This window comes from Seriola dumerili, unplaced genomic scaffold (genome assembly GCF_002260705.1).
Source record: "Seriola dumerili isolate Sdu_G_001 unplaced genomic scaffold, Sdu_1.0 BDQW01000149.1, whole genome shotgun sequence".
Lineage (NCBI taxonomy): Eukaryota > Metazoa > Chordata > Actinopteri > Carangiformes > Carangidae > Seriola > Seriola dumerili.
In genome coordinates this window covers 15501893-15529130 of record NW_019174404.1, presented here as the reverse complement: position 1 = coordinate 15529130, position 27238 = coordinate 15501893, and the positions used below count along the sequence as shown (strand labels likewise).

Genomic DNA, 27238 nt, shown 5'->3' with positions numbered 1-27238 from the left:
GGCACAACTGCACGTCTTTGCTACTGCACAGGTGTCGCTCATCAGTGGTTAATTATCTCCACCGTGCGTGACGTCAGTCCTCACCTTCCAATCTCTTTCCACACGTGCAATAATCTACCAAAATAAAAGCTTATCATAACACAAAACCATATCTTCTTTAGGGTCACTAAGCTGTCTGGATAACACAGCATCATGTCTGCCAGCGTGGCAGTCTTGCAGACCTATCTGCCACTCAGATCAGATGAAGTCCTGATTGTGGTTGCAGCTTATCATCCACCTATCATCAAAACTGAGTGAATTCTGCCTCTGGCAAGTAAACCGTAGCATACCATCTGCCACACTGGCAGGAAACAGCCCTCCCACATTCTGCTGGTGATAATCTGTTCTCTCATTCAAATATCAAACATAACAACACTTGATGATATAAAATCTTGTTTATTTAAGATACATGTCATATATGTTGTATTCTGTACATGAAATGTGACAAACCTCCATTAATACCCATCAGAATTTCTGATTCATTCTTTTTAAAAGTGGTTAAGGTCTGTTATCAGTCTCATCTACCACTTGCACAGCCGAAACTTTTGAATCCAGAGTGTTTAGATGAACACGTTCAGTAACACATAATATTACTCAGACATTAACATACAATACAAGATTGCCAGGTTGTTTAAACAAAGATTATTTTAATAGGAGTCCTCTTCCTTTAATACAACAAAAGCTTTTCTTGAGCTAACAAATTCCCAGCCCCCCCCCCCCCCCCCTTTAAGCTCTGTCTCCCAAGTGACTAAGCAATACAGTACAAAACGAAAGGAAAAATTGGCCTGGATATGGTGCTGCCATGTTGTTCTCCTTCTCTAAATCACCCTGAAAACACTGATGTTTCTTTCAGGTCCCACAGGACAAGGTGTTATGAGAGCTGGATCTGAATAAGAACTGGGACATAAAGAGACATTCACTCTTAAAAAGCTATTGTGGGTAACTAGCATGCTTTCTTTACTCTGCCAAAAACACACAACTCTACTCTGAGTTGTCCCATCTTGGAACAAGGGTTTGGAGCTGCTCCAATCCACTCAGGATTCTTTATGTGCCTTCTGGTTCTTGTCTCTGTCCCAGGATTGCATGTATACCAATAGGTAACTATTGCTCCCTGAGCACAGGGAAAAACGTTGTAAAAATGCATGCTTATGCCAGGTGGAAATGTCAAAGCTAAGAGCAGTCTGTTGTCTCCCTGTGCTAACAGAGACTATTAGTGGGATTCTCTTGGTTTCTTTTTTTCAGCACGGCTGCAGAGGGCTTGGTGGTGTGCTGGTTGACTTCTCCATATGTGTGTCCATTGGTGTTTTTCCCTGCCTTTCGAGGTGCTTCATTCTGAGCTCCTCTCTGTACTCATAGCTGAGGAGACTGGGTTCATAGGCACAGAGATGAGCGTAGGCATTCACTAAAGCCCTGATCTGCGGTATGGTGAGTTCTGTAGGGCGCAGAGTGGGGTCCACATCTGCCTTCTGCATCATCTCCTGTGTCAGCTCAATACGACACGCCGCCGGGAACAACTTTCTGGGAGGGAAAAAGAGAAGAACAGAAGAAATGATAGTACAGATTCCTACACTCAGGTCTCTTTGATATCTTAACAATCATGCAAGTTTAATGGCATTATAAAGTTCAAACAGAAAGAAATTATCCCTCAGCAATTATTTCAAATCTGTGAAGTTAATTGAAATCACACAAAAGGGCTAGAGCTGCTCATGAATTGTTAATTTGTTCCACTACCATGCAACATCAAGGGATGTTAGACATTGACACAAAACTTCCACTCTCTCAGACACAAATTTCTCTAAAGTAAAGAGTGCAGCTATAATTTAAATCAATAAATTTCCATTTATTTTACTGGCTCTCACCATCAAAAGCTCTCCAGAACATTCAATACAGAGAGGTAGCCATTTATTTTTAAAGACATTGCCCTGCCTAAGATGTTCTTCTGTATTCTTCTGCAGGTTAATGAGCGGTAGCAAGCTCCACACACTCCGCAGTACAGATGCTTTTTAAGCGCTTCACCACTGGCGCCTCCTCTCCAATTTGGTTCTGCTGCCGCCAACCCACTGCAGTTACATAAAATATGCTGCCTCGTCTTCCTGTGCCACCTCAATGACTCATAATTGCTGTTCTCTTTCACGCAGCCAGTGTTCTTTTGTTATCTGGGCCCACATGCACTTTCCTAACCGGCATGGGGGCGATGGGCAGCGTGCACATGTGGGCGTGTGGGTTTGTTGCTAGTGGTTTTCAACAGAGCTCAGAGGGTGCTCCGCTTTTCAAAATATGGTTACAGAGATCCTCAAAAGTTCTGTCTTCATTTATTGGAATTTGTTGGTGTGTGTGCAAGTAAGGAAAGCAAGTCAAAACCCATTGTAATTAATGATGAGATGAAGATGCTGCTGTCAGAAAACAGAGAATGAAAAATGTAGAGGAGAGAATGACAGATGAGCATGAGACAAGATTAAAAAGTAAAAATGGGAGAGAGAGAAAGAGAGAGAGAGAGAAAAGATGCTTTACAAGCTACATCAAGTTGTATAATTGTGCTTACTCTACTCCTTTATGGCAGTACTTCCTGCGGAACTGGAATATGTTTCTTACGACTCTCTCCACCAGCTTGAAGGGCTGCTGAATCTGGGGCTGAACCAGAGGGGTGAAGTGAACCACTCCCACGTCCACCTACACACACACGCACGCGCGCGCGCATACACACACACACACACACACACACACACACACACACACACACACACACACACCACAGCAAGAGGAATCCAAACAGCAGGGTCAAAACTAGATTGCAAAGAATGTACTCATGTGAATGTAGAAAAAAAAAGAGTGTCAAGAAAGAGCAAGTCGGTGTGAGAAGAAAAAGGAGAATGCAAAGTGTGAAGAAAAATGCTGGAGCGAAAGGTTGCCTGACAAACGGCAAGAGCGATACAAAGGGGAGAGAGAGAGAGAGAGAGAGGTAGAGGGATCAACACACTGGGATAAAAGAAAAGAGGAAAGGCAGAAAATAAGATGACGCAGCAAGGCTGGCTGGCTGGCTGGTGAGCCCGTTCCAGTTGCCACAGTAACACCTGTGCGATGGACCATAGTAACTGAGCCTCTGTCTTTCTTTCCTGCCTCTCATCCTGTCACTGCATCACCACTGAGTTACTTAATACCTACGAGCCTGACTCACTGTAGCACTCTTCTCTTCATCCCACTGTCTTTGTCTATCTGGCCGTACCATTTCCACTGAGGGTGAAACCAATGGAGCATAAACATACTGTATACAGATCCGGTGATGGGTACGTTAGGCAGCCACAGAGCTCATATCCTGCTTTATGGGAGACTCAGTGGACACATGTACTATGATTAATTCTTTTTTTCAACTCCTGCTGAAAAAAAGAAAACGTGAAAAAAAGTAATGGAAAAACTATTCCCACTAGAATCCATGCTTTGTACAGTTCAGCTAAATTTATGATAAGTGGGTGTAAGAGATGTAGCTTTTTGAAGGTCACCTTATCAGAACTAGTCCTCATTAGTATTAGAATATTTGTTGTGTGTTGTGCCCCCACAACCCTGTCAGATGAACTCAAATACCTCTTCGACAACACCTTGACTGTAAATCACTATTAATTATATAAAGCAATGATAAAAATTTATTTTTCAAATTAGTTGAGCTACTCTACCCCCTTGCCCCTGGTTGGGAATCACAGAACTACAACAGAGAACTGGTGGTAGCGGTGGTGGTGATGGTGTGGCTGGAGACCTTGGCTTCAGTTCCTCGCTAGCTGCTGCCTCCCGATCCTTCGTGTGTCAGCACTAAGCTGACATGACACACTGTTGAAGTAATCGTGCCAGACTCAGCAGAGCCTTGCTTTCTCACTCTCAGATCACTCCCTCTTTAACTTTCAAGCACATATACATCCACATGTTCTCTCCTCTACTGCTTCCTGTAAAGGATCATCTGCTCTCTTTATCTGCTGAACACCAAAATACATTAAAATAACATTTCTGAATCTCTAGATCTGTGCGTCTGTGGCACATTATCTTTCAAGGCTGTTTCACATGATGGCCTTTAGCCCTGCAAGTTATAGCTTAAAAGGGTGCAGCACAATCAGAGTCCTACTCCACTGTGTGTGGACGAATGGCACAGCCAGACAGTGGCCTGTCTGTCTTTCCATAGTTGATAATAGCGTTACTTCCCCAGTGGGGGGGGCACTGTGAGGGACTGTACTCTTGACTGGCAGAGCGGACTGACAATGGCACTCCAAGGAGAAACATCAGCGGTGTTATTTGTAATAATAATACATTTCATTGCCCTTAAGTGCTTTTTGGCTTTTCAAGATACTCAAAGACTCTTCATATAGTAAGAAAAAAATAACAAACATCTGTATGTAGCTCACATCTGAATGGAAAAGTATCTGAGACTTGGAAGTGGAATGGGGTGTTCAAAGGAATCAAGGATGCAGGTGCATGAAAGGAAATTACATACAGCATCCCGGCTTAACATTTAAAGACAAGACAAACGTGCAAAAAACACATACTGGCAGACATGCTCCCCTCATACTCACAAACACATACATGGAGGTAAAATAAAAGGACATCTAATTCAGCTCAACAGCCCTCCTGTTGAGGCTACATGCCCTGCGGAGCTCCTCATGCATCCTTGAAGCTTGTATTTCTGGATTGTGTGACTCACTCTCATTCACAGCTTCCTTTTGCATTTTCTAGGCTAAGGGCTGGCGTCGATAATTAGGGGGGGAAATCTGAAGTGGTCCAAGGGCGCGCGAAGGATTTCTAATGAGCTGTTTAGATTCCGCTTTTCTGTGAACAACTGAGGTAGCGCTCGGGAGCACTTGTAAACCGCAGCACTATCTCTTATCAGATCTATAGATCCCTGTGTAGTCCAGAGATGCCTGACTGCTGCCGAGTTTCCTGCCGCAGTGGTGTTTAATGGGATGGCAGTGGTGGAGACTGTTTGTCTCTTTAGCCCTGAAAGCTATGTGCAATTATAGTGCAGGGAAAGCTTCAAACTCCTGGGTTCAGCATGACATGGATCGACATGGAGGCAGGATGGAAGGATGTTATGAGCAGAAGCCGTGAGTGCATGTAGTATACAGCTGTTAAGAAAATCTGATGTTTAATTTTAATGTTGATTTTTGTCATATTTAACACAGTCTAACATTGAATGATGACTTCATGGTTTATTTCTAGTGTCAGTAATGGCCTTGGCTTCGTCTTGATGAGTCTATTATTAATACACTAAGCCTTTTAGTTCAGATGATGCATTTTAAATACAAAGCCCACGTGGCAGGTGTTGTCAAGGGCATTGAGAGCTATGGCTGCATCATTTGGTTTGGAACTGAGGCTTGTATTATGAGAATCAAGTCCTGTCACATCAACATGTAAGGATTTTGGTCAGGATGTTCTATCTGCATTTTCAAACAGTTTCTATCAGTGCTTTGGTTGATGCAAGATCAGACCACCATCTGTTAGGAAGACGCAATAAAAAGGAATGCCTTTAATTTCACTCTCTGCTGGAATAATTAGGCCATTTATATTCCGCACTTCATGATTTAAGAGAGGAGCATGGGGAAAAGTCGATATTGGGACTATACAGGCAGCGGCATTTCAGCCATCAGCTTGTCCAAGTCACTTTGCTGTTATGATATATGTATGGCCTTGCTACACGGCTTCACTAGATAGCACCGCTGTAATATATCCCGCTCCCTGCCATTAATCCTCCCCCTGATAACCTCAACATGCAAGGAAACTCCATCTTAAATCACACGTTGTCACTTGGGCCCTCCACTGAGGTGCTATGAACATGCCTTCACCCCCCCCCTGCCCTCCCCCCAAAACTCTTAAAATACTCTGCATCTGCTGGGGCAGATCCTGAACTGGGGTAGCAGACTCACTTATTGACACTATCTGACAAGCTTAATATCTCTCCCCCCCGCTGGCAAAGACTTCTATCCCTCACCCCGCTACCCTTTTCTTTACAAGGGTGGCAGTAGGAAATCTTACACACAAAGCAGACAGACAGAGGCTAGAAATGCTCTGATGGTAATCATTTTTTGTAGGCTTGAGCAAGCAATCATATTTAGCAGGGGAAAAACAAGTGAATCATTACCACTAATTTGGCCTCTAAATTAGATTGTTATGTAAGGATCTATACACAAGCTCATGAAAATTCCTCTTGCTCCGACTCTCTCAATCTGGCTAATTTGACCAGAGCTTTTGAAAACAAAGACTTCAAACATTTACATAGACTTTGAACCTCCTTCCCCGCTTGCATATGGTATACCTAAAAAATTCTACTGTAAGAGAGAAAGTCTTACATTGCTGAATGCCCTGGTAGAGCATTTGAAAAGGGCAAAATATGACAGATCTCTATCGAAAAGTCACACATCAGCTTTTGTCCGCAGCTCAGGACCTTTTCTGACCCACTTCAGCACAATAGTCACACATCCATCTTAACACACTTGTGCATTACCATATTTCATGCGTTTGACCTTCCCAAACCTCAGCAGGGAACTCTATTATTCCAGCTTTGTCCTGTGGTTCTCCAGCTCCACTTTCCTCATTTCCACGTCCAATGTCTCTTTCTTGGTGAGTTCTTGCCCAATGGCGTGTGAGCAGTAATTTGTCATGTCCCTCTAAGCGTAACCAAGATGAGATGGCAGGGGCCCTGGGGCACCAGCCACTGCGCTACCTGAACCACCAACACTTGCGCTTACATAATGGCAGGTTCTGAGAAAGAACAGGGGGATGGAAGCTATATACAGCCAGGGAATACAAGAGAGAAAAGCTTACAGAGATCCTGGAACCAAAGGAAGAAGAGTTGCATTAATCATGACAATACCTTGAGAAGACAACCTCCATTACATCAGTGGAGGGAGACAGCCTCTCAAAGGAGAAGGCAGCAGTCAATGCCACTGAATATACTGATGTTGCTTGAGGGGTTTAGGGAGGAAGGGCTTTGGTGTACTTCCCATGAAATCACCCATGGCCCTGGTCTTTGACAAGATCAGCTCCTTGGAGAGATGCTTTCGTCATAGAAAAGCTTGAATTTCAGCCAAAAATGTGAATTGTACTGGACCAGTAGAACAGCGAACAAGGGCAACATGGGAAAAATAGTTTTGATGTGATATTTAAAAACTTATAAATGCCATTCCACATATTTCACTTGGGAGTCAGTCTTAATGGAGTAAGTTGAAGAGACTCTTTAATCAAGCCAATGCCGGTAATTTCACAACATGTCACAAGTGTTTCGTCTTGGACAGGTTTACACCTATTATGTATGGTGAAACTGGACCCGGGCCCTTCCCCACAACAAGATTGCATTGACAGCGACATCACAGCTATCACACGACACCTTGCATCGCCGCTGTGAACAAACAGCCTTTGCAAGACGATGGCCACGAAAACCAATTACGCAAGGGAAGACATAAAAGGGGAAAATGCAAATTGAACGATAAAAGACCCTGATGTGGGCAAAAGAGAGCGTGGTTGGTCCGGCTGTGCCTCAGAGCTATGCTGCAGAAAGGCTAGAGAGCTCTGCGGCGAGGTGATAAAATAAAAGGGGACCTCGCTTATAATAGGCTGCAATATCTTCACACATCACAGTGTCACACATCTGCACTCACCGGGTGTATGTTAACTGTGTTTTGCACTTCTCACCTTCCATCTTTTTTCTCTTCCTTTCACCCATTCCCTCTGTAATCTGTTTATTTATTTATCTTACTCCCCACAGAACAACACCAGCATCAGCACTTAGGATCTCATAGGTAACAAGGAGACAGGTCACACACGGCATACTGTAGTGTGTCTGCAGAAAACCGGAAATTTCTCTCTACCTGCTGCGGTGGTATCCGACAAAGAACTCTGAGAATGTAGTGCTGAAGGTCGACACCAACATCACACTGGAGGTAGTGTGGTGTGTATCATCTCCGCGTGCCGGCCAAATCTCATTTTAAGAAAAGGGGCCTCTTAGGGGTAGTTTACCAGAAAAACATTAGAGGCTGGAGAGAGCACTGGGCCATATTAAACAAACAGATCAATAGCTAAACAAATCAATTGCTACCAACCTATCTACATGTCATGGCTACACATCAATGTGGTCAATGCCTGGTTGTTACACTATAAGTGGGGGAATAGGCAAAATAATTTCCCACAGCTGGCTCTTTTTGCTGATTTGCCCATGCAGCAAAATAATAGCAACACACATCTGCGTTTCCAAGGTTATCAGGTGTATTAGCCCCGTCTGATTTTTTTTCCCCCCCTCTCATTTTGTCCTCTTTGTCATTCATGAATCAAGGCCGTCCTAGCCACTCCCACCCTTGTTTTGTATGTCCTCTACAGAGAGGAGAGGGAAGAGAGGCAAAGACAGGGTAGCAGCTGTGAATTTTAGCCTCCTGCTGACTGACGCCTGATGAAGATGATGCCCCAGGGAGGGTCAGTTTTGACATGGTGGGGTACACATGCTCCTCTGGCCTCTGGACCGACACATAAACAAACAAATCTTCGCAGAACACAATCTGGTCATAAAGATAGCAGCTTTTCTTCTTCTGACTTAATTTGATTACCCTTCCCAGTTGTGCAGTGGGGCTATGTTTGGAAATCTTATCTAGACTGTGCATCTTGCCAATTTCTTATCTTTAAACAACTGCAGCACTGCATGCATGATAACTGAGCAGCTCAATTCAGGAAAGGGGTGGATTTAAATGTAGTTCTTTAGGTAGCTCACATTACATAGCAAGAAGAGTTATCTACATCCAGAGGAGACAAATAATGTCACTCCCTACAGCTATATGAGCAACAAACACCATTCTGTGAAACCTGATTATGTTATATTTTTTGTCACTTTTAGTTCAGTTTATTTGATATAAAATTATGCAATGGTACATTTTTTCTAACATTCAAACAAAATCGATTCTTTACAGATTTTACAGGTACTAAACTTTGTTTACAGCGCCCTGTAGAAACTGCATAATTTTAACACAACTTAATTTAGCTTAAATATAATCACAAGCTGACTGTGAAAATAGTGAGTAGTTTGGTAACATACATAGTTAATAATAAGAAAGGTTAAATAGTTACATATCACCATGCGGAATAATATGTAAACAGATGTCATAGGAACTACTTTTTTGGGGAAAGTACATCGGATGAAACTCTTCTGTTTCTGGAGACAAATCCCCGCTGAAATTTGTACAATTTACATTTAGGCTACCGATGCAAAACCTCGGCAAATAAAACGAAAACTTCCTGCATATAAACCTCTGGAGGTAGGTGCCAACATGTTTTTGCAGTCTGGATGAACTGACTCTTAAAGCCTTCGTTAAAGTGCTGTTTGACATGAGAGGTAGCTCACTGTAGCTACCTGTCCCTTTAGCTAACTCCCACAAAACTGATGTTTTTGAAGTTGAGGTTGTGAGGCAGAGACTGCTGTTCTCCCACGCACGCACGCGCGCGCACACACACACACACACACACACACACACACACACACACACACACACACACACACCGGAGAGGAGAGAGCGCTAGGGAGAGGGAGAGAAAGAGTGAGAGAGAGAGCGAGCGCGCTACGGTTATTTCTCCCGGGCTCCAGCCGAGCCTGTGTGGTCTGTAGAGCTGGGATGTCCTCTCACACACTGTTGCTAAGGAAATGGATGGCTTGAATGGATCCGTGTTCCGGGCTGAAATCTCCTCCTCGCCCCCTCACCAGCCTACTGTCTTTCAGTGTTTGACTGTGTGTGTTTACAGGAATCACTGCGAACAACGTGACGCCTCAGCGCCAGCTCTGCACCAGCCAGGGTAAGGGATTATTTCAGCATCGCTTTTTTCCCCCACCTTGGACTATATAACAACAGCAAACAATTAGACTGAGCTTCGAGGTTATTTATTTAAAGCTGGAACGATTTATTTAGTTCGATGGGAAAGACAATGCTAGAAAGTCCGACAAAATAATAATAAAAAAGAACTGTACATTCTCAAGTTTAATTCTAGCGGCTGTCTATATTATAACTTACATTTTACCCGAAGATAACCCTGTATAGCTTTTAAAAAGGCAGGCTTAGTTCATTAGGTAAACAGCACTGAACTGAAAGTGGTAGAATATACAGTATATGAATGGGGTGAGGGCGCTGCAGCTTTAAGTCCACATAGCTATTGAGCATTGCAAATACCACAAACTCATTTCTCCCTCTCCAATAACAGCTCTATGGGGCGCCTTAAAGGAAAAAGGAGAAGGCAGCACATAGAAAATGCACACATGCACAACAACCCCCAGTGTTTTGCTTACCTACAGTCAGCCAGAGCCGGCTCTTACAGCTCACGCTTCATGCTGTCCTTTGTTTCCAGCCAGAAAAAGTCTGTGCTTGTGTGAGGTGAATGAGGGAAGAGAGAAGGGGGAGTGCGAGGAGACCCACTCAGTTCAATTTCTTATTTCCGTCTCTCTCCTCCAGTCCAGTGGAGCTGCAGCTGAAGAACTGAGGAACCGGGGATCTGACTGGCAGCTGGCACATCACCAAGGGAGGGGAGAGAGGCGGCTGGGCAGTGGGGTTGACGAGCCTGGCTGGCGCTGGGTGAATGCTGCCAGGCGAGGACAAGGGCTGAGGCGGCAGCAGCATCGACTTTTAAAAGGAGCATGGCATCCACGGGCATGCAGATATTTGGATTTGTCTTAGCGCTGTTGGGCATCATGGGTGCTATGGTGGCCACTGTGCTGCCCAACTGGAAGGTCAGCGCGGATGTGGGCTCCAACATCATTACAGCAATCTCCCAGATGCAGGGACTGTGGATGGACTGCACATGGTATAGCACAGGCATGTTCAGTTGCACACTTAAGTATTCGGTGCTCTCACTACCTGCGTACTTGCAGACTGCACGCACCACCATGGTGCTGTGCTGCGTACTGGCTGCCATGGGCCTCTGCCTTGCATCGCTGGGACTAAAATGCACACGATGGGGGGGTGGACGGCGCTCCAAGCGGCACGCTGCAATTGCCAGTGGTGGCTGCTTTGTCGCAGCAGGCTTTCTGTGTCTGGTGCCTGCTTCCTGGTTTACCAACGAGGTAATCACCAACTTCCTGGACTCCAGTGTGCCCGAAAGCAATAAGTTTGAGCCTGGGGGTGCTGTGTATGTTGCCTTTGTTTCAGCAGGATTCCTCTTCGTTGGGGGGTCCATCTTCTGTATGTCCTGCTCAGGGAAGAGGCATGGCCCCCAGGACCTGGTCCTGCTCCCTCCCCCTGACAAATTGCTGCTCCAGCAGCAGCAGCAACAGCTGCTCCAGCAGCAGCAGGAGCTCCAGCACCAGTACTGCTCTCTCTCCCCATTAGACAATAAGACTGGCTACAGCCTCCAGGACTATGTGTAATAAAACAGTGCTGTGTACGCTACAGCTAAAGGGAGATGAGCCTGAGGGGAGACCATCATGGCTTCTGCTACACACTGGGCTCTACTCTAGATAGAGGTGGAGAAAAAATGAGGGAGGAGGGCAACAACTTTGAATTCATTTTCCCATTCTCCTCTATCTGGCGCTTCTCCTTTTTTCTGTTTTGCAAGCACAAGCAGTGGAGGTATTCCCTAAGCAGCGCCTTGGAACAAACAGTGTGAATGTGTAAGGAGCTAGGATAAGGTGCTGCAGAATCGAAGGAAGCCGCTAACCAAATGCAGACATCCTTCATCAGTAAATCACAGAAAGAGTTCCCTGGGGAACGGATTAAGCAAATAAGGAAGGCTTCCGAATAGATTTTTTTTCATCGCCAAAGGTTTGAATTGAAAGAAAAAAAAGCAATCATTTAGCTGCTATTTACAATCGTTTGGTACACTCCCATTTGACAAAATAGGCAACATAATGCCTGAGAGCAGTAGGTGGAAGTCCTCTCATAGCAAGCCATTGTAGTTTTTCGTATTCTTATCCACTAGAATGCTACGTGGAATTGATTGAAATAAATGGTCTTATTTTTGTTAGCTACTAGAATGATGTTGATATTTTGCCTCTAAAGCATGCTGTGTGGAGCCTGTCTGTGTATTAATACAGCGGAATGCTTGGTAGAAGACTGAGACATAGCCACACAATGCCTGTGCCTGAAAAGCTGTAGAAACATTACCCTGCTGTAACTGTTCAAAGAGGACTGTCAGGAGGAATAGATGTGGGCTGCTGGGCTGGATTTGAGACTGAAAATTCAGACAAACAGATGCCTGCTTCTCTCTCTGCAGGTGGAAATATGAGAGAGATGGAGAGAAAATTGATAGATTCAATCCTTCAGCAGAGTGGACTATCTGATGTGCTGTTTTCATATTTTCATCCAGACAATAACATTCTGCCTGTAAGTAGCAGCTACCCATCCCAATCCATTCCTGCACGCCCTCAGACATGCACACCCACACACTTACACATGCTCTTGTGTGTCTTCGTGTACAGAGTAAACACTCAGACACGCCGGCTTTTTGCATGTGCTTTTCACTCCTGTCATCCTCCTCCACACTGCCATGGAAACAGAATTCGGCATTCAAATATCTTTATTGTCTGAGGGTACGTGCATGTCAGTCAGTGATTTTAAATTGTTTTGTGTGTGTGTGTGTGGGGGGGGGGGGGGCGGGGGCGTCTCTTTCTCTCGCCATGGTTCCAAAAGCTTTAATCAGAGCCTCTGCTCACACTACTTTCACTAATCCCCTTTATTAGCCAGTGACATGAAGCAGCATCCCTGTTACGTGGTCAGAGAGCTTTGGAAAATGCTCTTTTTTTGCTGCCCACTGTTATGGTGTTTATACCATGCAAGTAGTCTCACAGGGGCGAGCAGCTGTTTAATGGTGCGGTGGCAGAGAGGCAAAAATGAAGCAGAGAGGGAGAACCTCCTTGAGTCATGGTGGACTGGGTAGCTGTGTGGCAGGCAACTAAAAAAGGTTTGAGTCATTCTCCATATGTGACTTGTTTTCCAAGTGCGTCAGCATTGCGCATACGCTAGCAGTCTGCACCTGCAGGTCTCAGTGTCTTAAATTGCGACCACTTGACTATGCCACCATTCCTCTGTTCTCTACCTGTCAGTCTAATCTTTTTTTTACCCTCTCCCTGTCCTGCTTGTGTCACATGTCACATGGATGTGATCGCTGACAAGTGAACGCTGATGCATGTTGAAAGCATGGCTGCCCAACACACATACACGCAAGGCACACATAAACAAAACTCCCACCTAACTCATATGTCAGCAGCACTGTTACGCTTTTAAACGCTCATGTTCCAGAGTGTGTCTACTTTTTTCTGAGGGAAGGATATCGGAGGAATATTGTTTTCATGCTCGAGACAGGCCTTGGCAGTGATGTATAGGAGTGCACATTCCCTCCTTCTCTCTCATAAACATGCAGCTTCCTGGGGGAGAGCAGATGGCCAAGTCCAGCTCGCCACCTGCAGGCTGCTGCCGGCACGCCATGGGCATCTCTGTGGGCACTACTGCCGGTACTGGCAGCCCTCTGGGGTCAGCTTTCTACCCCACCCTGAGTTAGCCATCTTGCTCAGCACAGACTTTAGCCAACAGAACTGGCCTCCTGACAAAGACTCACTGCCCAGGCACCATAACCAATGCAATAAACAAAGTAAAGAATGTGCCATGTCATCAACTAATACTGACACGATGTGTTTCGAGAATGTGCCAAATCGTCTCATGATGACACGTTTTAATACTATCTGGAGTTCTTTCTGTTTATTTTTTTATTGCGTTGTTTGTACATGAATTATACATTAACAAATGTTTTATGGATTTGTGATTTGTTCTGCCAGACTAAGTCTCAAGTCGACTAGATGCTTGTGTACAGTCCAGTGCAGCTTTCGAGGGTTATTTTAAATCCTCTTTATTCCTCATTTCTCAAAGCACAGCAAGACTTCACTGGGCATGAGAGTTTCATTGGGAAGACATGAGTGTGGTATTTTATAAATGAAAGAAAAAAATGCATTGGTGTCAGAAATTCTGGTTCACTGTAGGTCGGTGACAACTGAACACAAGTATCTAAGTTTTTAAAGGTGTTTGTTTTTACTGAGGGATCAGAATCCCCTCAGATTGTTTCAATATAGGATACAATACCATGTTCATACCATATCTTCTTTATAAGAAGACTACTCAGTGCACCTTTACTTGTGTTACTTTATTTGACAGCAGTTTGATTCAAATGGCTGAGCAATCCAAGCTCCCTGGACCAGGACAAATACATAACACAACTGGCACTCTGGAAAAAAAAAAAAAAAAAAAGGGAACGATTTCTGCCTGATAAGATTCAGCGGGGAAATAGGAGTTACACGATTTCTCTTTTTTTGTGGCTGTGTAGCTTGATCATCAGCACGCAATTTCATTAGCTTATAAATGGCCAGAGTGCAAAGTGACTAGGTCCTAAAAGTCTAAAGAGTTACAACTCTCCTGCATATACTGTAACAAACATTGATTTATCATTTTGATAACCGCAGCTTATTTTTGTGGATGCTTTAGCACTTCTTACTTTGCCAGAGCATATTTGTGATGATGAACAGTTCACAAGTTCTGATACAGTTGTCTCAATGTGCTTGTGCGAGTAGTTCTATTTTTTACCAATAAAACTATTTTGTGAAAGCAACATGCCTACTGTATGTAGTCTGTTGTGTGCTTTTATGCGTGGCTGATGAGGACGGAGATAGCGTTCATCTTCCTGCCAAATAAAAGAGCTTGTTGTGTTGAGCAGGCTGTGCTGAGTGTGGGCAGACCGGCTGCTCATACGCAGCACCCACGAATACAGCAGATCCAGTCCAACTGAAATGGGCATCCATAAAACATTACTATGTGCAAATGGGTTTTGAAAAAGGGACTCTTTTAATACCACACCCAGCCCGGTCCTGTCATTCCTTACTCAGACGACAGCATTAGAGAATACATGAATGAAATAATAACAGCACCCATGGGAGCTTAAGGGAATGGGAGTTATCTCAGTCGTCCGGTTTATCTGACACTAAGTCTAAGAGTTAACTGGCAACATGTAAAGTAGCTGCTGATGATATGCAATTAAATGGGCATAGAAGGGAACAGATGAAGGATTCCATTAGTCTATTTTAGTTAAACCATTTAAATATAATAAATGATGACCATGAAAAAATATATTCATTTAAAATTTTGTGTATCAGAGTGTGTAAACATTCTCATGGAGCCAAATAAATGACAACTGCAAGTAAGTAACAAGAACCAAAAAAACTAACTGGACATAAATAACAGAAATTAGTTGAGAGTAAATATTGAAATAGAGCTGAAACTATGAGTCAGCTGACCAAAAATTAATCTGCAACAATTTTCATTAATAATTAATTCTTTCAGTCATTTATTAAACAAAAATATGAAACACCCTGATTCCATCTTTTCAAATAGGATATTGTGCTGAAAATATTTTTGGCTTGGACAGATGGTTGGATAAAACATGAAATCTGAAGGAAACAGGAAATATGATGGTCTTTTTTTCCACTATATTCTGGCATTTTATGGACAAAACACTAATCAAAAAGATAATCTGCAGATTAGTCTTGGGCTGAAGCTAACAATTATTTTCATAATTGATTAATCTGATTATTTTCATGGTTCATCGTTTCTTTTGTCGCCTATAAAATGTCAGATTATAGTGAAAAGTGCCCAGCACATTTTCTAAAGTTCAAGCTGATGTCATCAAATGACCAACTGTTGTTTTGTTCAACAAACACACCAAAACTCAGATATACTGATTTTGGAACTAGGGAACATTTGGCATTGTTGCTTGAAAAATGATACCTAATGGATCAAAATACTTGGTGATTATTTTTGTCGCTCAACAATCACATAGGTTTCATCAAATTGGTGTTGCCTCTGCCAAAACAACTTTGTATGGTTCTGAATAAGTATAACTTATTAACTTACTGTGTGAAGATGTTTATAGTCTTAACCAGAGCTTGTTTCAAATTAGAATACCGTACAGTACATTCTATATCTTTATATCTGTGACATAAGCCTTTACAGTTCAAATGCAGCACTTATTAAATAGTTACTTTCCAAGAGAATCAGAGTTCTCATTACAGCTGATTGGACCCTCATTGACATCAGCTGAGTGAGAATGTGCTTTCCTGAAACAAACATGGATTATTTAAGGCTCTTGCTCATTCTCCCACTCCTCTTGGTTATGCAACAAGAGTGCAGATCAAATAACTACTCCTCTCGTGGGGAAACGCTAATAAGATCTGCTCCTCTGTGTATTTAACCTACATTTTCCATCAAAGGCTTTCACCCCGAGTTCCCGCTATGACAGATCTGGAATGTGAGCTTAGATGAGAGGAGGTGAGCACTTGTCAATTTGAGGCAAGGGTTAATCATGCGTCGGGCTTTCCTTTGAACTCCCCTGCCTCGTGAAATTCACAGATTATTTTACTGACCTTCTCGACCAGCAAATAACCTTTCCAAAGATCAACCAAAGAAAAAGAAACGGGAGATGTGGGAGACAATGAAACGTTGACTGCTCACAGAAACGCTCGTGCACTCCGCCAGTTGTGCTGGCAGACACAAAGAGCGAGACAGATATCTGAGCATGTTAAGGAACTATCATGTCATCGCTCACCAAAACTCCATTAACGATCACCACGTCGCTTAGAATGCAAACACCCAAATCACTCTAGTATGTCACCATACTTAATGTGCAGCTCTTTGTTCTGGACAGCTGTTATGCTCATGAAGGTTCATACTGAAGATATAATGCGGTCATCAACGATGACGGAGAATGACCTTCCTTTGTTGGAGCTGCTCCCCTCTGGTCCCAGTGCACATGTGAGGCTGGGGAATAACAGCAACGACCTTGGCTGCGCAGTAAACTGCTGAGGAAGGCAATAAAAGCTATGGAGATGACAAAAGGAGAGCTTGTAGGAAAACAATACACTCTGACAGTTCAAAGGAGGCCCTTTAATATTTCAGCTTGGAGCACGGGGCGGGACGCGTGGCTGGGAGGATAAGCTGAAGGTGAGCGAGGCTAAATGGTTGAAAGGTGTGGATGTATCAGTAGAGATTATTGTCTTGTGATAGAGATGACTAAAATGTATTAATGAGATCACAGAAACACAAAAAACGAGCTAAGGCAGAGGCATGCTTTCACGCATGGACTGAAAGCTTGATGTAGCTGCCATTTAAACTGTCAAACTGTCAGTTTATTTATTTATTTATTTTACACTCAGACCTGTATAAAGCCTAATCAACACACCCACTAAATCCCTACACCTTCAGCCCCTTTAAAAATCTTGAAATGAAGTCATGAAATCACCGTGCATGAAGTCAAGATAGAGAGCGTTCAAATAACCCCTCAAGTTAATAGCTTATAGATCGATGCCTCCCTGCCTGAGTTTTTTTTTTTTTAACTGACTTCATTTGTTATCAGTGTATCATCGCACCACTAGCAATTTACTTTATTTGATTTTTGTTTATTTGAAGCTGACCTTCTTTTGTTGGGATATAGCCAGGGGTTTTTAGCATTATTCCTCAAAATACCTGCATATTCTCTTGGCATGCTCACTAACTAAACAGAGCTGAATCTGCTAAACCAAACGCTGACTGTGAGCGAACCCGGCACAGTTTCTTGTTAGGAGGAGCAGTAGATCTCTGGAGATGTTCATAAGCCAACTCTGCCAACCTCTGCATTTTGTTTAAGGAGAGAGGAGGAGGAGAGTATTTTTAGCTTTTCTTTACCTTGGGTCTGTGATGTATTGAGACCAAGCCTTCAGGCGTTTACCGTGCTGGCACGAGTCATTGAAATAACTTTCCCCAATACTCTTGATACCATGTTTGACCCCGTTTATGAGATAGGAATAGGCCTGGATAAATTGTGTGCCTGTAGATTGTGCGGTGGGAGATGAGAAAGCAGTGTAGCCCCTCTGAGTAGATTCTCACTCTCATAGTTGAGGCAAGAGCTGGGCCACTTCAGGTCACAGTGAAGATATCCATCACTGAGCCTGCCAGTGCAGTACACAGTTACTGAGGTGGGACACATTCAACACTCAAACACCCTCTGACTTCAACGCATAGACTTGTTTTGATACTATAAACACCGGCTTACACCTGAGCTCAAGAGAGAACCAAAAAGACATGAAAAATCAACAGCTGATAATACCATATATACTGTATATCTGCTACATTTTTACAGCACAAGTCCAAACAGTCTCTGACAACTGCCAGCCATAGGACTAATGGATGCTCAATGCAGCATTAACAAATTTAATTTAGGCTCTGATCTCATCTGGCCTGTGCTCTTGGTAGACAATTGTGTACAAGGCAAACATCTGTAGGGCTCTTCTCCTGTGAGGCTCAGTTAGTTGGTGGGTGATGGCTGTTGCAGCCATTACTCAGAGCGGGCTGACGACTGGCCCAGACAACCATCTGCTGGAGGTATGCCTCACTCTCCTTTCAAATCGATCTCTGTCATGAATCTGTCTTCTGGCGCTCTGTACTTGTGTGGAGGAGGCTTTGCTGTGTTTATGTCCTTTTCCAGCTTTTCTTTCATTTCATACATCACATCCAGTCCAAATACAATTTCATTTCCTTTCCATTCTCTTAGACTCAATTCATATCTCTTCTCTCCTTTATTTTTTTTTATCTCACTGTGGTTTTAGTCAGTTTCCAATGTTTCCTCTCCATCCATCTTTTATTTTTGTCCCCCCCCCCCCCAACAGCTAGTTATCACTCCATTATTATTACTAATTCTCTCTTAGAGTTAGTTTTTCTGTTGCCCACTACCCACTTTTCAGTGCTTTCGTTTGTTTATTACCTTTTTCAATGAACACCAGAACTGCACAAATAGAGCCCTCTAGAAAACACTACAGAAGAAACAACAGGTTGCTCGTGATGGAGCATCTATTGTCCGACTTATAGTCCTCCCAGAAGTTGATTTTAATCACATTCTGCCCAGATGCAGGGAGGCAGGGAGGCAGGGAAAGAGACTTGAGCAAGTCAACCCACACTCTTAACTCTTTGATTATCAGCTATTTTCGATGTTAAGAGGCAGTGAGGATGAATGTGGATGACGGGATGTTCCTGTTGAAGATGCAGATGCCTTGATGGCAGTGTGCACTCTAAAACTCCTTGACCTCTGACCAGAATATAAATGAGAAATGTGTATAATAACCAAGGCAACAGCACAAAAGCTTGTTTCTATTCTCAGTTTACTTTCCTAAAGACACACACACACACACACATATATATATATATATATATATATATATATATATATATATGTATATGTGTGTGTATAGCTGTGAATGACAGAAGCAATTTCAGGATCACTCAATCTGTCTGTCTATGTGAGAATTAACAGGAGAGGAGTGACTAATAAGGAAAGGGAGGCAGGTGTGATCTGCAGCAGGACAGACCTAGGGCACACTGAGCCTGGGGGAACACCATCAAAACAACCAATCGCCACTCTCAGAAACCTTCAAGGACAATCTCAGTCACTCAATGTGACACAGAAGAGGTGCAGTCCGGGGGCAAGAGGAACAAGACAGACAGATTAAACAGCAAGGAGGAGAGCTTATCTGCCCACCATACGTCAATATGGGCAACAGCAGCTGCTAATGTAAAATGGATTCAACATTTCCCTTCTCATTATCCCATTAGCCTGCATTGCCCAGCTCCTATAGGTTCAAATCAACTGGCCAATCAACCTGCACTTCCCCTTCCCCCCGCTTTTAGCTGATGCTATTTTCTCATCATGGCCATTCAGAAAGGTTCAGTAATTTCATTGCTTTTTCTGTGGCTCTTTGTGACTCAGTGTTTGTTTAATCACAAAGTATTAAACCACTTCAGATGTTTTTCACACTCTACTAATTGCCATATGTGTCGTACAACACCTGCTGCTGCACATTTTATTCACTGTAGTCGAGGAGAGTCGCCATTGGTGATGTAGGTGGAGGACGTCTGAAGCCACTGACCAACCACTGACGTTTTCTTTGACGGAAATGTTCATAATTGCAGAAATATTTTATCAATACACGACTGAGTTAACACAGTCAAGTACAGACATGACTAACCCACACACAAAAAAAACAGCCTAAGGTTCAGACATGACAATGACATGCCAAGAGCAGACAAAAAGAAAGCCCGGCTGTGCTTCAATTTGAACAAATCCCTCTTCATTAACACAATCAGTGATCCCACAGCTTCAGAGGGAACAAGATAATACCAATAATCAGACCACTGAGCCGATTTATTGGCCATAGGTATAAGGGATAGTCACACATGCTCCCTGAAAAGGCACACTCACACACATTGCAGTAAACTGAGAGACAGACAGAAAGAGAGGGATGTAGAGGGAAAGACCCTTGATATCTGGCAGTTACTCCACCATTATAATTATCTTCTGCCCACAAAGGGGAGGGGGTATTTAGCCATTATCATTTTTATAATTAGCTTCTGCCTTTTCAGTTGAGCATTATAAACAGTTCACAGTATCAACACCCATGACAGAATCCATTAATATACTAATGCTATGACAACATTTTTTCTGTATTTCCTATATCTCATGTGTTCTTACAATATATATGTCTGTTTTAGACAACCCATTGCTTCAGCTGGAAGTCTATATTCCTGTGTGTCACAACCTCAATCCCCACTCAAACCAGCACTTTGATGTTGTCCCATAAATCAGGCAGGACATTTTTATTGTTCATGCAATTCTGCGTAATTACTGTGGTGTGTACCAATAAACAATGCAGAGCCAAAGAGCTTTTTATGAATTATACTACATGACATACTAGTAAAGGGGTCTGAAAAATGCAGAGAGTATGATAGCATTAACACACTCTATGTGCTCTCTGATCTTTATAGGACACTAGCAGCAGGAGGCCTGCTCATCAAACGGCCATCATCTCTCCTAATGATATCAATTCGACCAAGTGCCCATTAAAACATTTAGCGTGGATAGATGGCCTGTGTGGGTATGTGGGAGGTGCCGATTCATCGCGTGTGCAATGTCCACTCTGTTCACATTTATACGTAAAGCATGCATGCTAAAACACATGAATGTGTGTGCACGTTTACAGCACGGACAAGTATGCTGAAATCCATTAAACTGCAGTTTGATATACACACAAAAATAAGACTCAAGAGTAAAAAAAAAAAAAAAAATGCACGGAAAGGCAGCTGAGTGTGATGAAATAATCATTGGGAGCCATCTCTTCTAAGAGAATGAACAATCAGCACTGGTCCCATTCACTCTGCTGCATTTTACTCCACACAGGAGATTAAATATTTACCAACAGTGGGTCTCCTAAAGAGCCACCACATCTTCAAGGGACCAACAGTCCATCCCTGACATCCACCTAACACCTATCCTTTAATTCAGGAGAAGAAAAACATGTTTTGATTTGTACAAAGATGTAAGAGAGCTCCTGAGTCTTTCAAAAGACTTGTGTATCTCTGATCCCAAAGTATATCTCAGTGGAGCTGTCTATTAGCCAACACTGATATTTCAAATTTTGCAGCAGTACTTTTATTTTTTTAATGCGCCCCCTAGTCCTACTATAAATCCTACCCCCCCCCCAATAAAAACCCCTTGCATTCACATGTTATGTAAGAGTGAACGCCTTTCTTTCACCACTGATACACGCACATGGGCTGAAAGACGCAGAGAGAGAAATTGGTCCTAAAAAAGAACTAGGCCCTCATTACAAGGCGCAGTGTGATCGTGCCACATCTGAAATACCCACCAGGCATCATTACAACCTAGAAAGGGTCCAAAGACAGAACAGAAACAACACTGATTCAACACTGTCTTAATGAAGCCTTAAAGCAAGAAGAATGAGGGAGGGATGAGTGATTGTGACATGATGAGGGACTCTGGCGGGAACATGGGACCAGATGAGGAGCAGAGATTAGGAGACGTGAGAAGGTCCTACTGTTATCTTGGGGTAAGAACTGTGAAATAGTGATGTGTCCATCTGCCACTCTTCAAACACTAGTGCTGAAGACTGAAATCAACATTTAACTCACTTAACCTTGAATAACTTTTATGTGTCGGCAAACAAGAAGAAAGGAAGACAAGGGAAGAAACATCTACAACAAACAGCAATAGAATAACTCTTGCCAATTCATTGCAAAAGTGAGCACAACATTAGATCCAAACAGACAATCGCACCTCGAACAGAACTCCAGTCTGACTGTCTGGTTAATAAAACTGGTCCCAGGTGGAAAATTAGGAACAATTTCGGTTTGTCAAATACAAACAAACACATGAAAATCCCTGCGTTAAAACTGTTTTTCTGAACTTTTACATGCTGTCTAATTGCCTTTTTTTGGTTTGCCATAGTAGTATTTAATGTACAGATATTACTTATTATTAAGTTAAGTCCTACCTCTGGTTTGGGAACAAACGCCCGTCCAGGGATGGTGAAGCAGTTGTGGACAGTGCAGAGATACTGAGCCATGATGGACAGGCGGCTCCTCTGTTTGCTGCCTGTGCTGGCCGTCAACCTCTGGATGGAGAGGACAATTACTACAAGTTTGTGATACATTTTCAGTTAGACCAGGTATTTTGTTGAGATCATATGATGTTGCTTTTAGTATTAACCAAACACGTCTGGTAAACAGATTGTATAAAGACAAACTTGAACAGAGTATTTTAGTGTGCCTTAATTATGTTTAGTGTCACAAATAGAAAAATTAAGCGTACATAACTAAATCCTGCTCTCAATGATTTTGATTGGCCTAAATAATAATAATTAGAAAAAAAAATTAAATCCATAATTAATAATAATTAGAATTATATTATTTTTATGATTATAAAATTAGCCATTCATTCCAAAATATTTTCATACTTTCGCCATTGCACAGCAAAAGAGGATTATAATGCCTCATTAAGACTTCATACTCAGTATTCAAAGGATATCTAAGCTTTGTTCAAATTTAGTTTTAATTTAAAGCATCACACAAGTAACATAAAACACTGCTCACGCACCTCTGCTACCTCCTTCTGGAAAGTGAGTGTGAGTCGGGTGCGTCCATAGGCGAAGGGCCCCGTCCTATTGGCTATGTTTTCCATCCACTTAATGATGAGGGGGGTTGAGACGCTGAACGGGAGATTCCCTATGATGTGCAGGTTTGGTGGATCTGTGGAGCCACATGTACACGCAGTTTAGTCATATGCATTTATTTCACCCTGTCCACGGTTATGGTTTATATAATTTTAATCTTCTCACCTTCCTCCCATGGCTTAGAGACATTTACTGGGAATCCTCGGTCCATTCTGTAAGTGAGTATGTCCCCGTGGACAATCCTCAACCTCCCCGGTGCTGCCTCAGACAACAGCTGTGGAAATGAACGAGATATGACATTATATGAGAAAAATGAAAGGGTACTACATAGTCATCAGTCTCTCTGCAGGCGGCTAATGATGCCACATCTGAATACAGATTAACTGGTTTCATGCAATTGACAGATGAAGGTGTTGGAGGCTGTTCTGCTGAATGACCTAATGACCTTGTGCATAAGCCAATATCATTGTAGCTGCTCAGGTTACCTTTAGCCCAGGGATGAAGCGTGTATCTTTCTCCACCACAACCAGGTCCCCCGCACCAGCATTGAGGATGGAGCGGGTCAGCCCCCCGGGACCAGGACCCACCTCACACACATGGGCATCCCTCAAATTTCCTGCCTGACGCACTATTTTGTCTGAAAAGATTGAGAGAGATGACTAACTCAGTTACAGGAATCTATTTCATTAACATTTTTGCATATAATCCGTGAATTATAAACTAACTTAACTCAAGTCATGCATCATATAAATTACACCATACTCGCCAATCAAGTGTTTTAATTAGAGTCTCAGGTATCTAAATTGAGATTAATAGTGTGTGATGTTGCAATATCTGTCTGCTTGTGTGCGATGAAGATGAGATGTATTAATCTAACAGTCACCTTGCCCAAGGACAGGAGAGCAGATCAGACCTGCACTGCATCACTGATAATTATATTAAGGCTTGAGCTCTGCAGGGGCTGCAAACAATTGACTCGGTCCATTCACATTAGCAGGACTCAAGCTCACCAAACAGAAAGGCCTGTCGATTTCGATGCCTTGAAACAAGGCTATGTGGAGCTGTGCAATCAAGTGCACTGACAAAAACACAGTGTAGTGTAGACACGGTAACAAAGAACAGGAACTAGCAGCTATTGGCGCATTGCAGACAGAGGAAAAGAAAGAAAGGAAAAGAAAGGAAAAGAAAGAGTGAGGCAGGAGGACTTACCCGTGAGCCTCAAGTCCAGCAGAAAGTTCTGGGACAGCTGTTTCTCAGCTCTCAGGTTGTACAACTTTATCAGCTCACCTACAGTAGGCAAGGGAGGCAAACGGAAAGATGCCAGTTTCCCTGAGGCAGACATTGTTCAGGTGAACTCTGTGAAAAAGAAACATACACACGCATAGAAAAAATACAAACTATGACTGATCAGCTTCCTCAGCAGCAATGCAATTCAGAGGCGTAGAAGTATAAAAATATGAAAAAGGGCAACAGGGTAGGCATAAATGGTAATAACAGCCTGTCAGTAGTAGTATTCTTAAGTTGTTATTTTTCACATTTCAAGTCAGGAGTGACCTTCCTTTTTCAATTGTGATTCTGCAGAATGATTATGTGGGCTTTACTTTAACCTTTAAATTAAAATACATTCATGTTTCCCTCCACACATGTTGCAGTGTGTGGAAAAAAAATAGTCTTAATCTATACATGCCTGTCAATTCTGGCAAACTGTTATCAATTCCAATTACCTCTTTATCAGGTCATAGGATTGATTTCCATTGTCTACCCTTAAGATGACACGTTAGTGATTATGGGCTGACTGTGTCAATGTTAGTGTGTCTTATAATAGGATCACGTGCACCATCTAGTGGAGGCATAGACTACCAGAAAAGTGAATGACTAAGATTGAGACATGAAATACAGGATAACTAATCTTTTACAGTGCACACTGACAGGACGCCCCCATATGAGATTTTGACATTTTAAACTGCTGCCATTAGTCAGTCTAATTAGCAACACTGAAATTAGCATAAATACAGTTTATACTTGAGTAAAATTAGCAGCAAAATACAGTAACAACGTATGAGCACCACGTCGGGATGACATTGACACGCAATCTTGCAATTTCAAGCTGAACAATTCACTTTAGACTCTTGACATTATACTGAGCTGTGCCGCTGTGACACTGTGTGACTGTTGTTAGCATTTGCAGCTAGCGTTAGCTTTTAGTCCAAATGCCTTTGCAGAGCCCATTGTAAAAAACTCATAATTCAAGTGAGACACTTCAACATTGTTTCTAAAACTAAGAAAAGACTGAGAGCAAACAACAAACGACACAATGAGGACACAAAGGTGAAAATAACACAAGAGTTAACCCACGTTGCTCACCAGTACCGTTTTCCTCACTAACATTTCCTACTTCGTCATTCAATTGACGTCTGGGTATCCAATGAGCCTGCGAGAATGTTAACGTCAACCACTCAAATTGAAGTAGGCGGGGTATTACTTTGCCCTTGAAAAGCGGTTTAGTGTTGATGTAATGATACGCTACGACCAGTAGAGGGCGACATTTCAGGGCTAATACTGAAGTGTTTATTTAAAATTACAGAAAGCACTGTTGGTTGATGTAGTCCAACACGAGCAAACCACTGTGTCATTTTATGTTACTTATACTCACATTATTTTTTCCTTTAAATTAAACCATAATGCATTCTTGTGCAAAACTATTGGATTTTAAATGGCTTCAAAAGATGACAGAAATGCTGGGCATTAATTAAATGCATGTTACATACACACACAAAATGAGAAAATGAGAAATGAGGTGGCAGGGTCATTATTGAGCATAAAGTCCACTCAGGCTTGTAAACACACAATATGCCTTGACTTCCACCATCGTTATTAGGCTATAAATTCAGCTTTAGACTTCACTGTCATGTTGAATTAATTGAAACCTCTCAGCTTAAACTGATGAGCAGCCTGCATGCCCACAGTCCACTGCAGGGCAGAGATTCATTGTCTAAGTGTTTTGTCACGTCGGATGATGCACAGCTGTTGTTTGGAATGAACCCTGTGGCCCTGTGGTCTCTCGGTTCGGCTCGCTGGGTGTGCTGGGTCATGGGTGTCAGAGCTAGAGATGGAAATACCCTTCTCCTCCAGGGTTTGAGATGAGTGGCAGCCCTCTCTCTCCTGCTGTGGCTGTTCTTGGGAGAATAATCTTAGATCCAAAAGTAGGAAGAAAGAAAAACATTGGTGGTGAAGGGCGAGGGTCAGCCCGGGTCTGCTCCTATGGAGATGCTTCTGCACTATCACCTTCTTGACAGTTTGCTCAATAAGTAAAACACAATGATGGGGAAAAATCAATTCATGTAGTCCACTGAATCATGACTAGATCAAAAGAACTACAAGATTCATCAACTTCGATTCTGAGTGGTTATACCTCCCAATAATAGCCTATTTCATACACAACAGATTTACCCTACTCATGTCATTGTCTTTTATTTAATAGGCTAATAAATATGACTGAATATTGCTTCCACAAGACCACAAAACAGCCAGAATTTCACATAATACCCCTTGGAGTATCATTCCAGTAGTAATCATCTCACCATTAATGTAAAGCTGCTAAAGAAAAAAACACAATAAATAGTAATTATGGCTTTTATTTTACCTCACAAAATTATTCAATATTCATTGAATTCATTGTTTTTTTTTTCATATTTTTCCCCTCATGTTTTTTTCTGGACAAGCTACAGGTGAAAGGTAAGTTTTTCATGTCAGATTGTGTGGAATTTGTTAACCAACAACCATCACTGAATCACAAGATAATAACCATAAATTACATCTAATTACAACTGAGCTGAGCTCATCAAATATATCTGGTGTCATCACTAAAATTGTTAAATGGTAATAAGCAACACGTACAAGTTTCAAAGGAATTTGCCAATAATGTCAAAGGAAGAGTTACATACACTCACAAAGTCCCATGTCTTTGTTTAAACGGAGAAGCCTGACTCAATGGGCTTTATAAGAGGGTTTGGTATAACTATTTTACCATCTGAACAGAGGAGGGCGTCAGCGAGTCACTTCCTCAATACAACTCTATAGTGTGTGATCAGCAAAAACAGGAAATGAAACATAAGTAATTAACATTACTGAGATGGTAAGTCATCACTATAACTGAAACATCAAAAGAAA

The 27238-nt window shown here is 42.5% G+C and overlaps 2 protein-coding genes across 4 annotated transcripts; one reads left to right on the top strand and one right to left on the bottom strand.

Annotated features, from left to right (window-relative positions):
* Window positions 1–775: 775 nt before the first annotated feature.
* On the bottom strand, window positions 776–25459 carry tfb1m (transcription factor B1, mitochondrial). 3 transcript variants are annotated; one of them, XM_022750462.1, is made up of 8 exons: window positions 25439–25459; window positions 24278–24424; window positions 23554–23705; window positions 23234–23342; window positions 22993–23144; window positions 22391–22510; window positions 2582–2709; window positions 776–1557 (listed from the first exon to the last, which is right to left on the bottom strand). In XM_022750462.1, the coding sequence occupies exons 2-8, from the start codon at window positions 24408–24410 to the stop codon at window positions 1278–1280; spliced, it is 1074 nt and encodes a 357-aa protein (XP_022606183.1). In that variant the 5' UTR covers window positions 24411–24424; window positions 25439–25459; the 3' UTR covers window positions 776–1277. The 3 variants fall into 3 exon arrangements, with proteins under 3 accessions (XP_022606183.1, XP_022606181.1, XP_022606182.1); XM_022750460.1 differs by having other exon boundaries at window positions 25424–25458; XM_022750461.1 differs by having other exon boundaries at window positions 25433–25452.
* Window positions 9668–14631, top strand: cldn20 (claudin 20). Its single transcript, XM_022750463.1, has 2 exons — window positions 9668–9843; window positions 10494–14631. Exon 2 carries the CDS (start codon window positions 10676–10678, stop codon window positions 11402–11404), a length of 729 nt encoding a protein of 242 aa, XP_022606184.1. The 5' UTR covers window positions 9668–9843; window positions 10494–10675; the 3' UTR covers window positions 11405–14631.
* Window positions 25460–27238: the final 1779 nt, after the last annotated feature.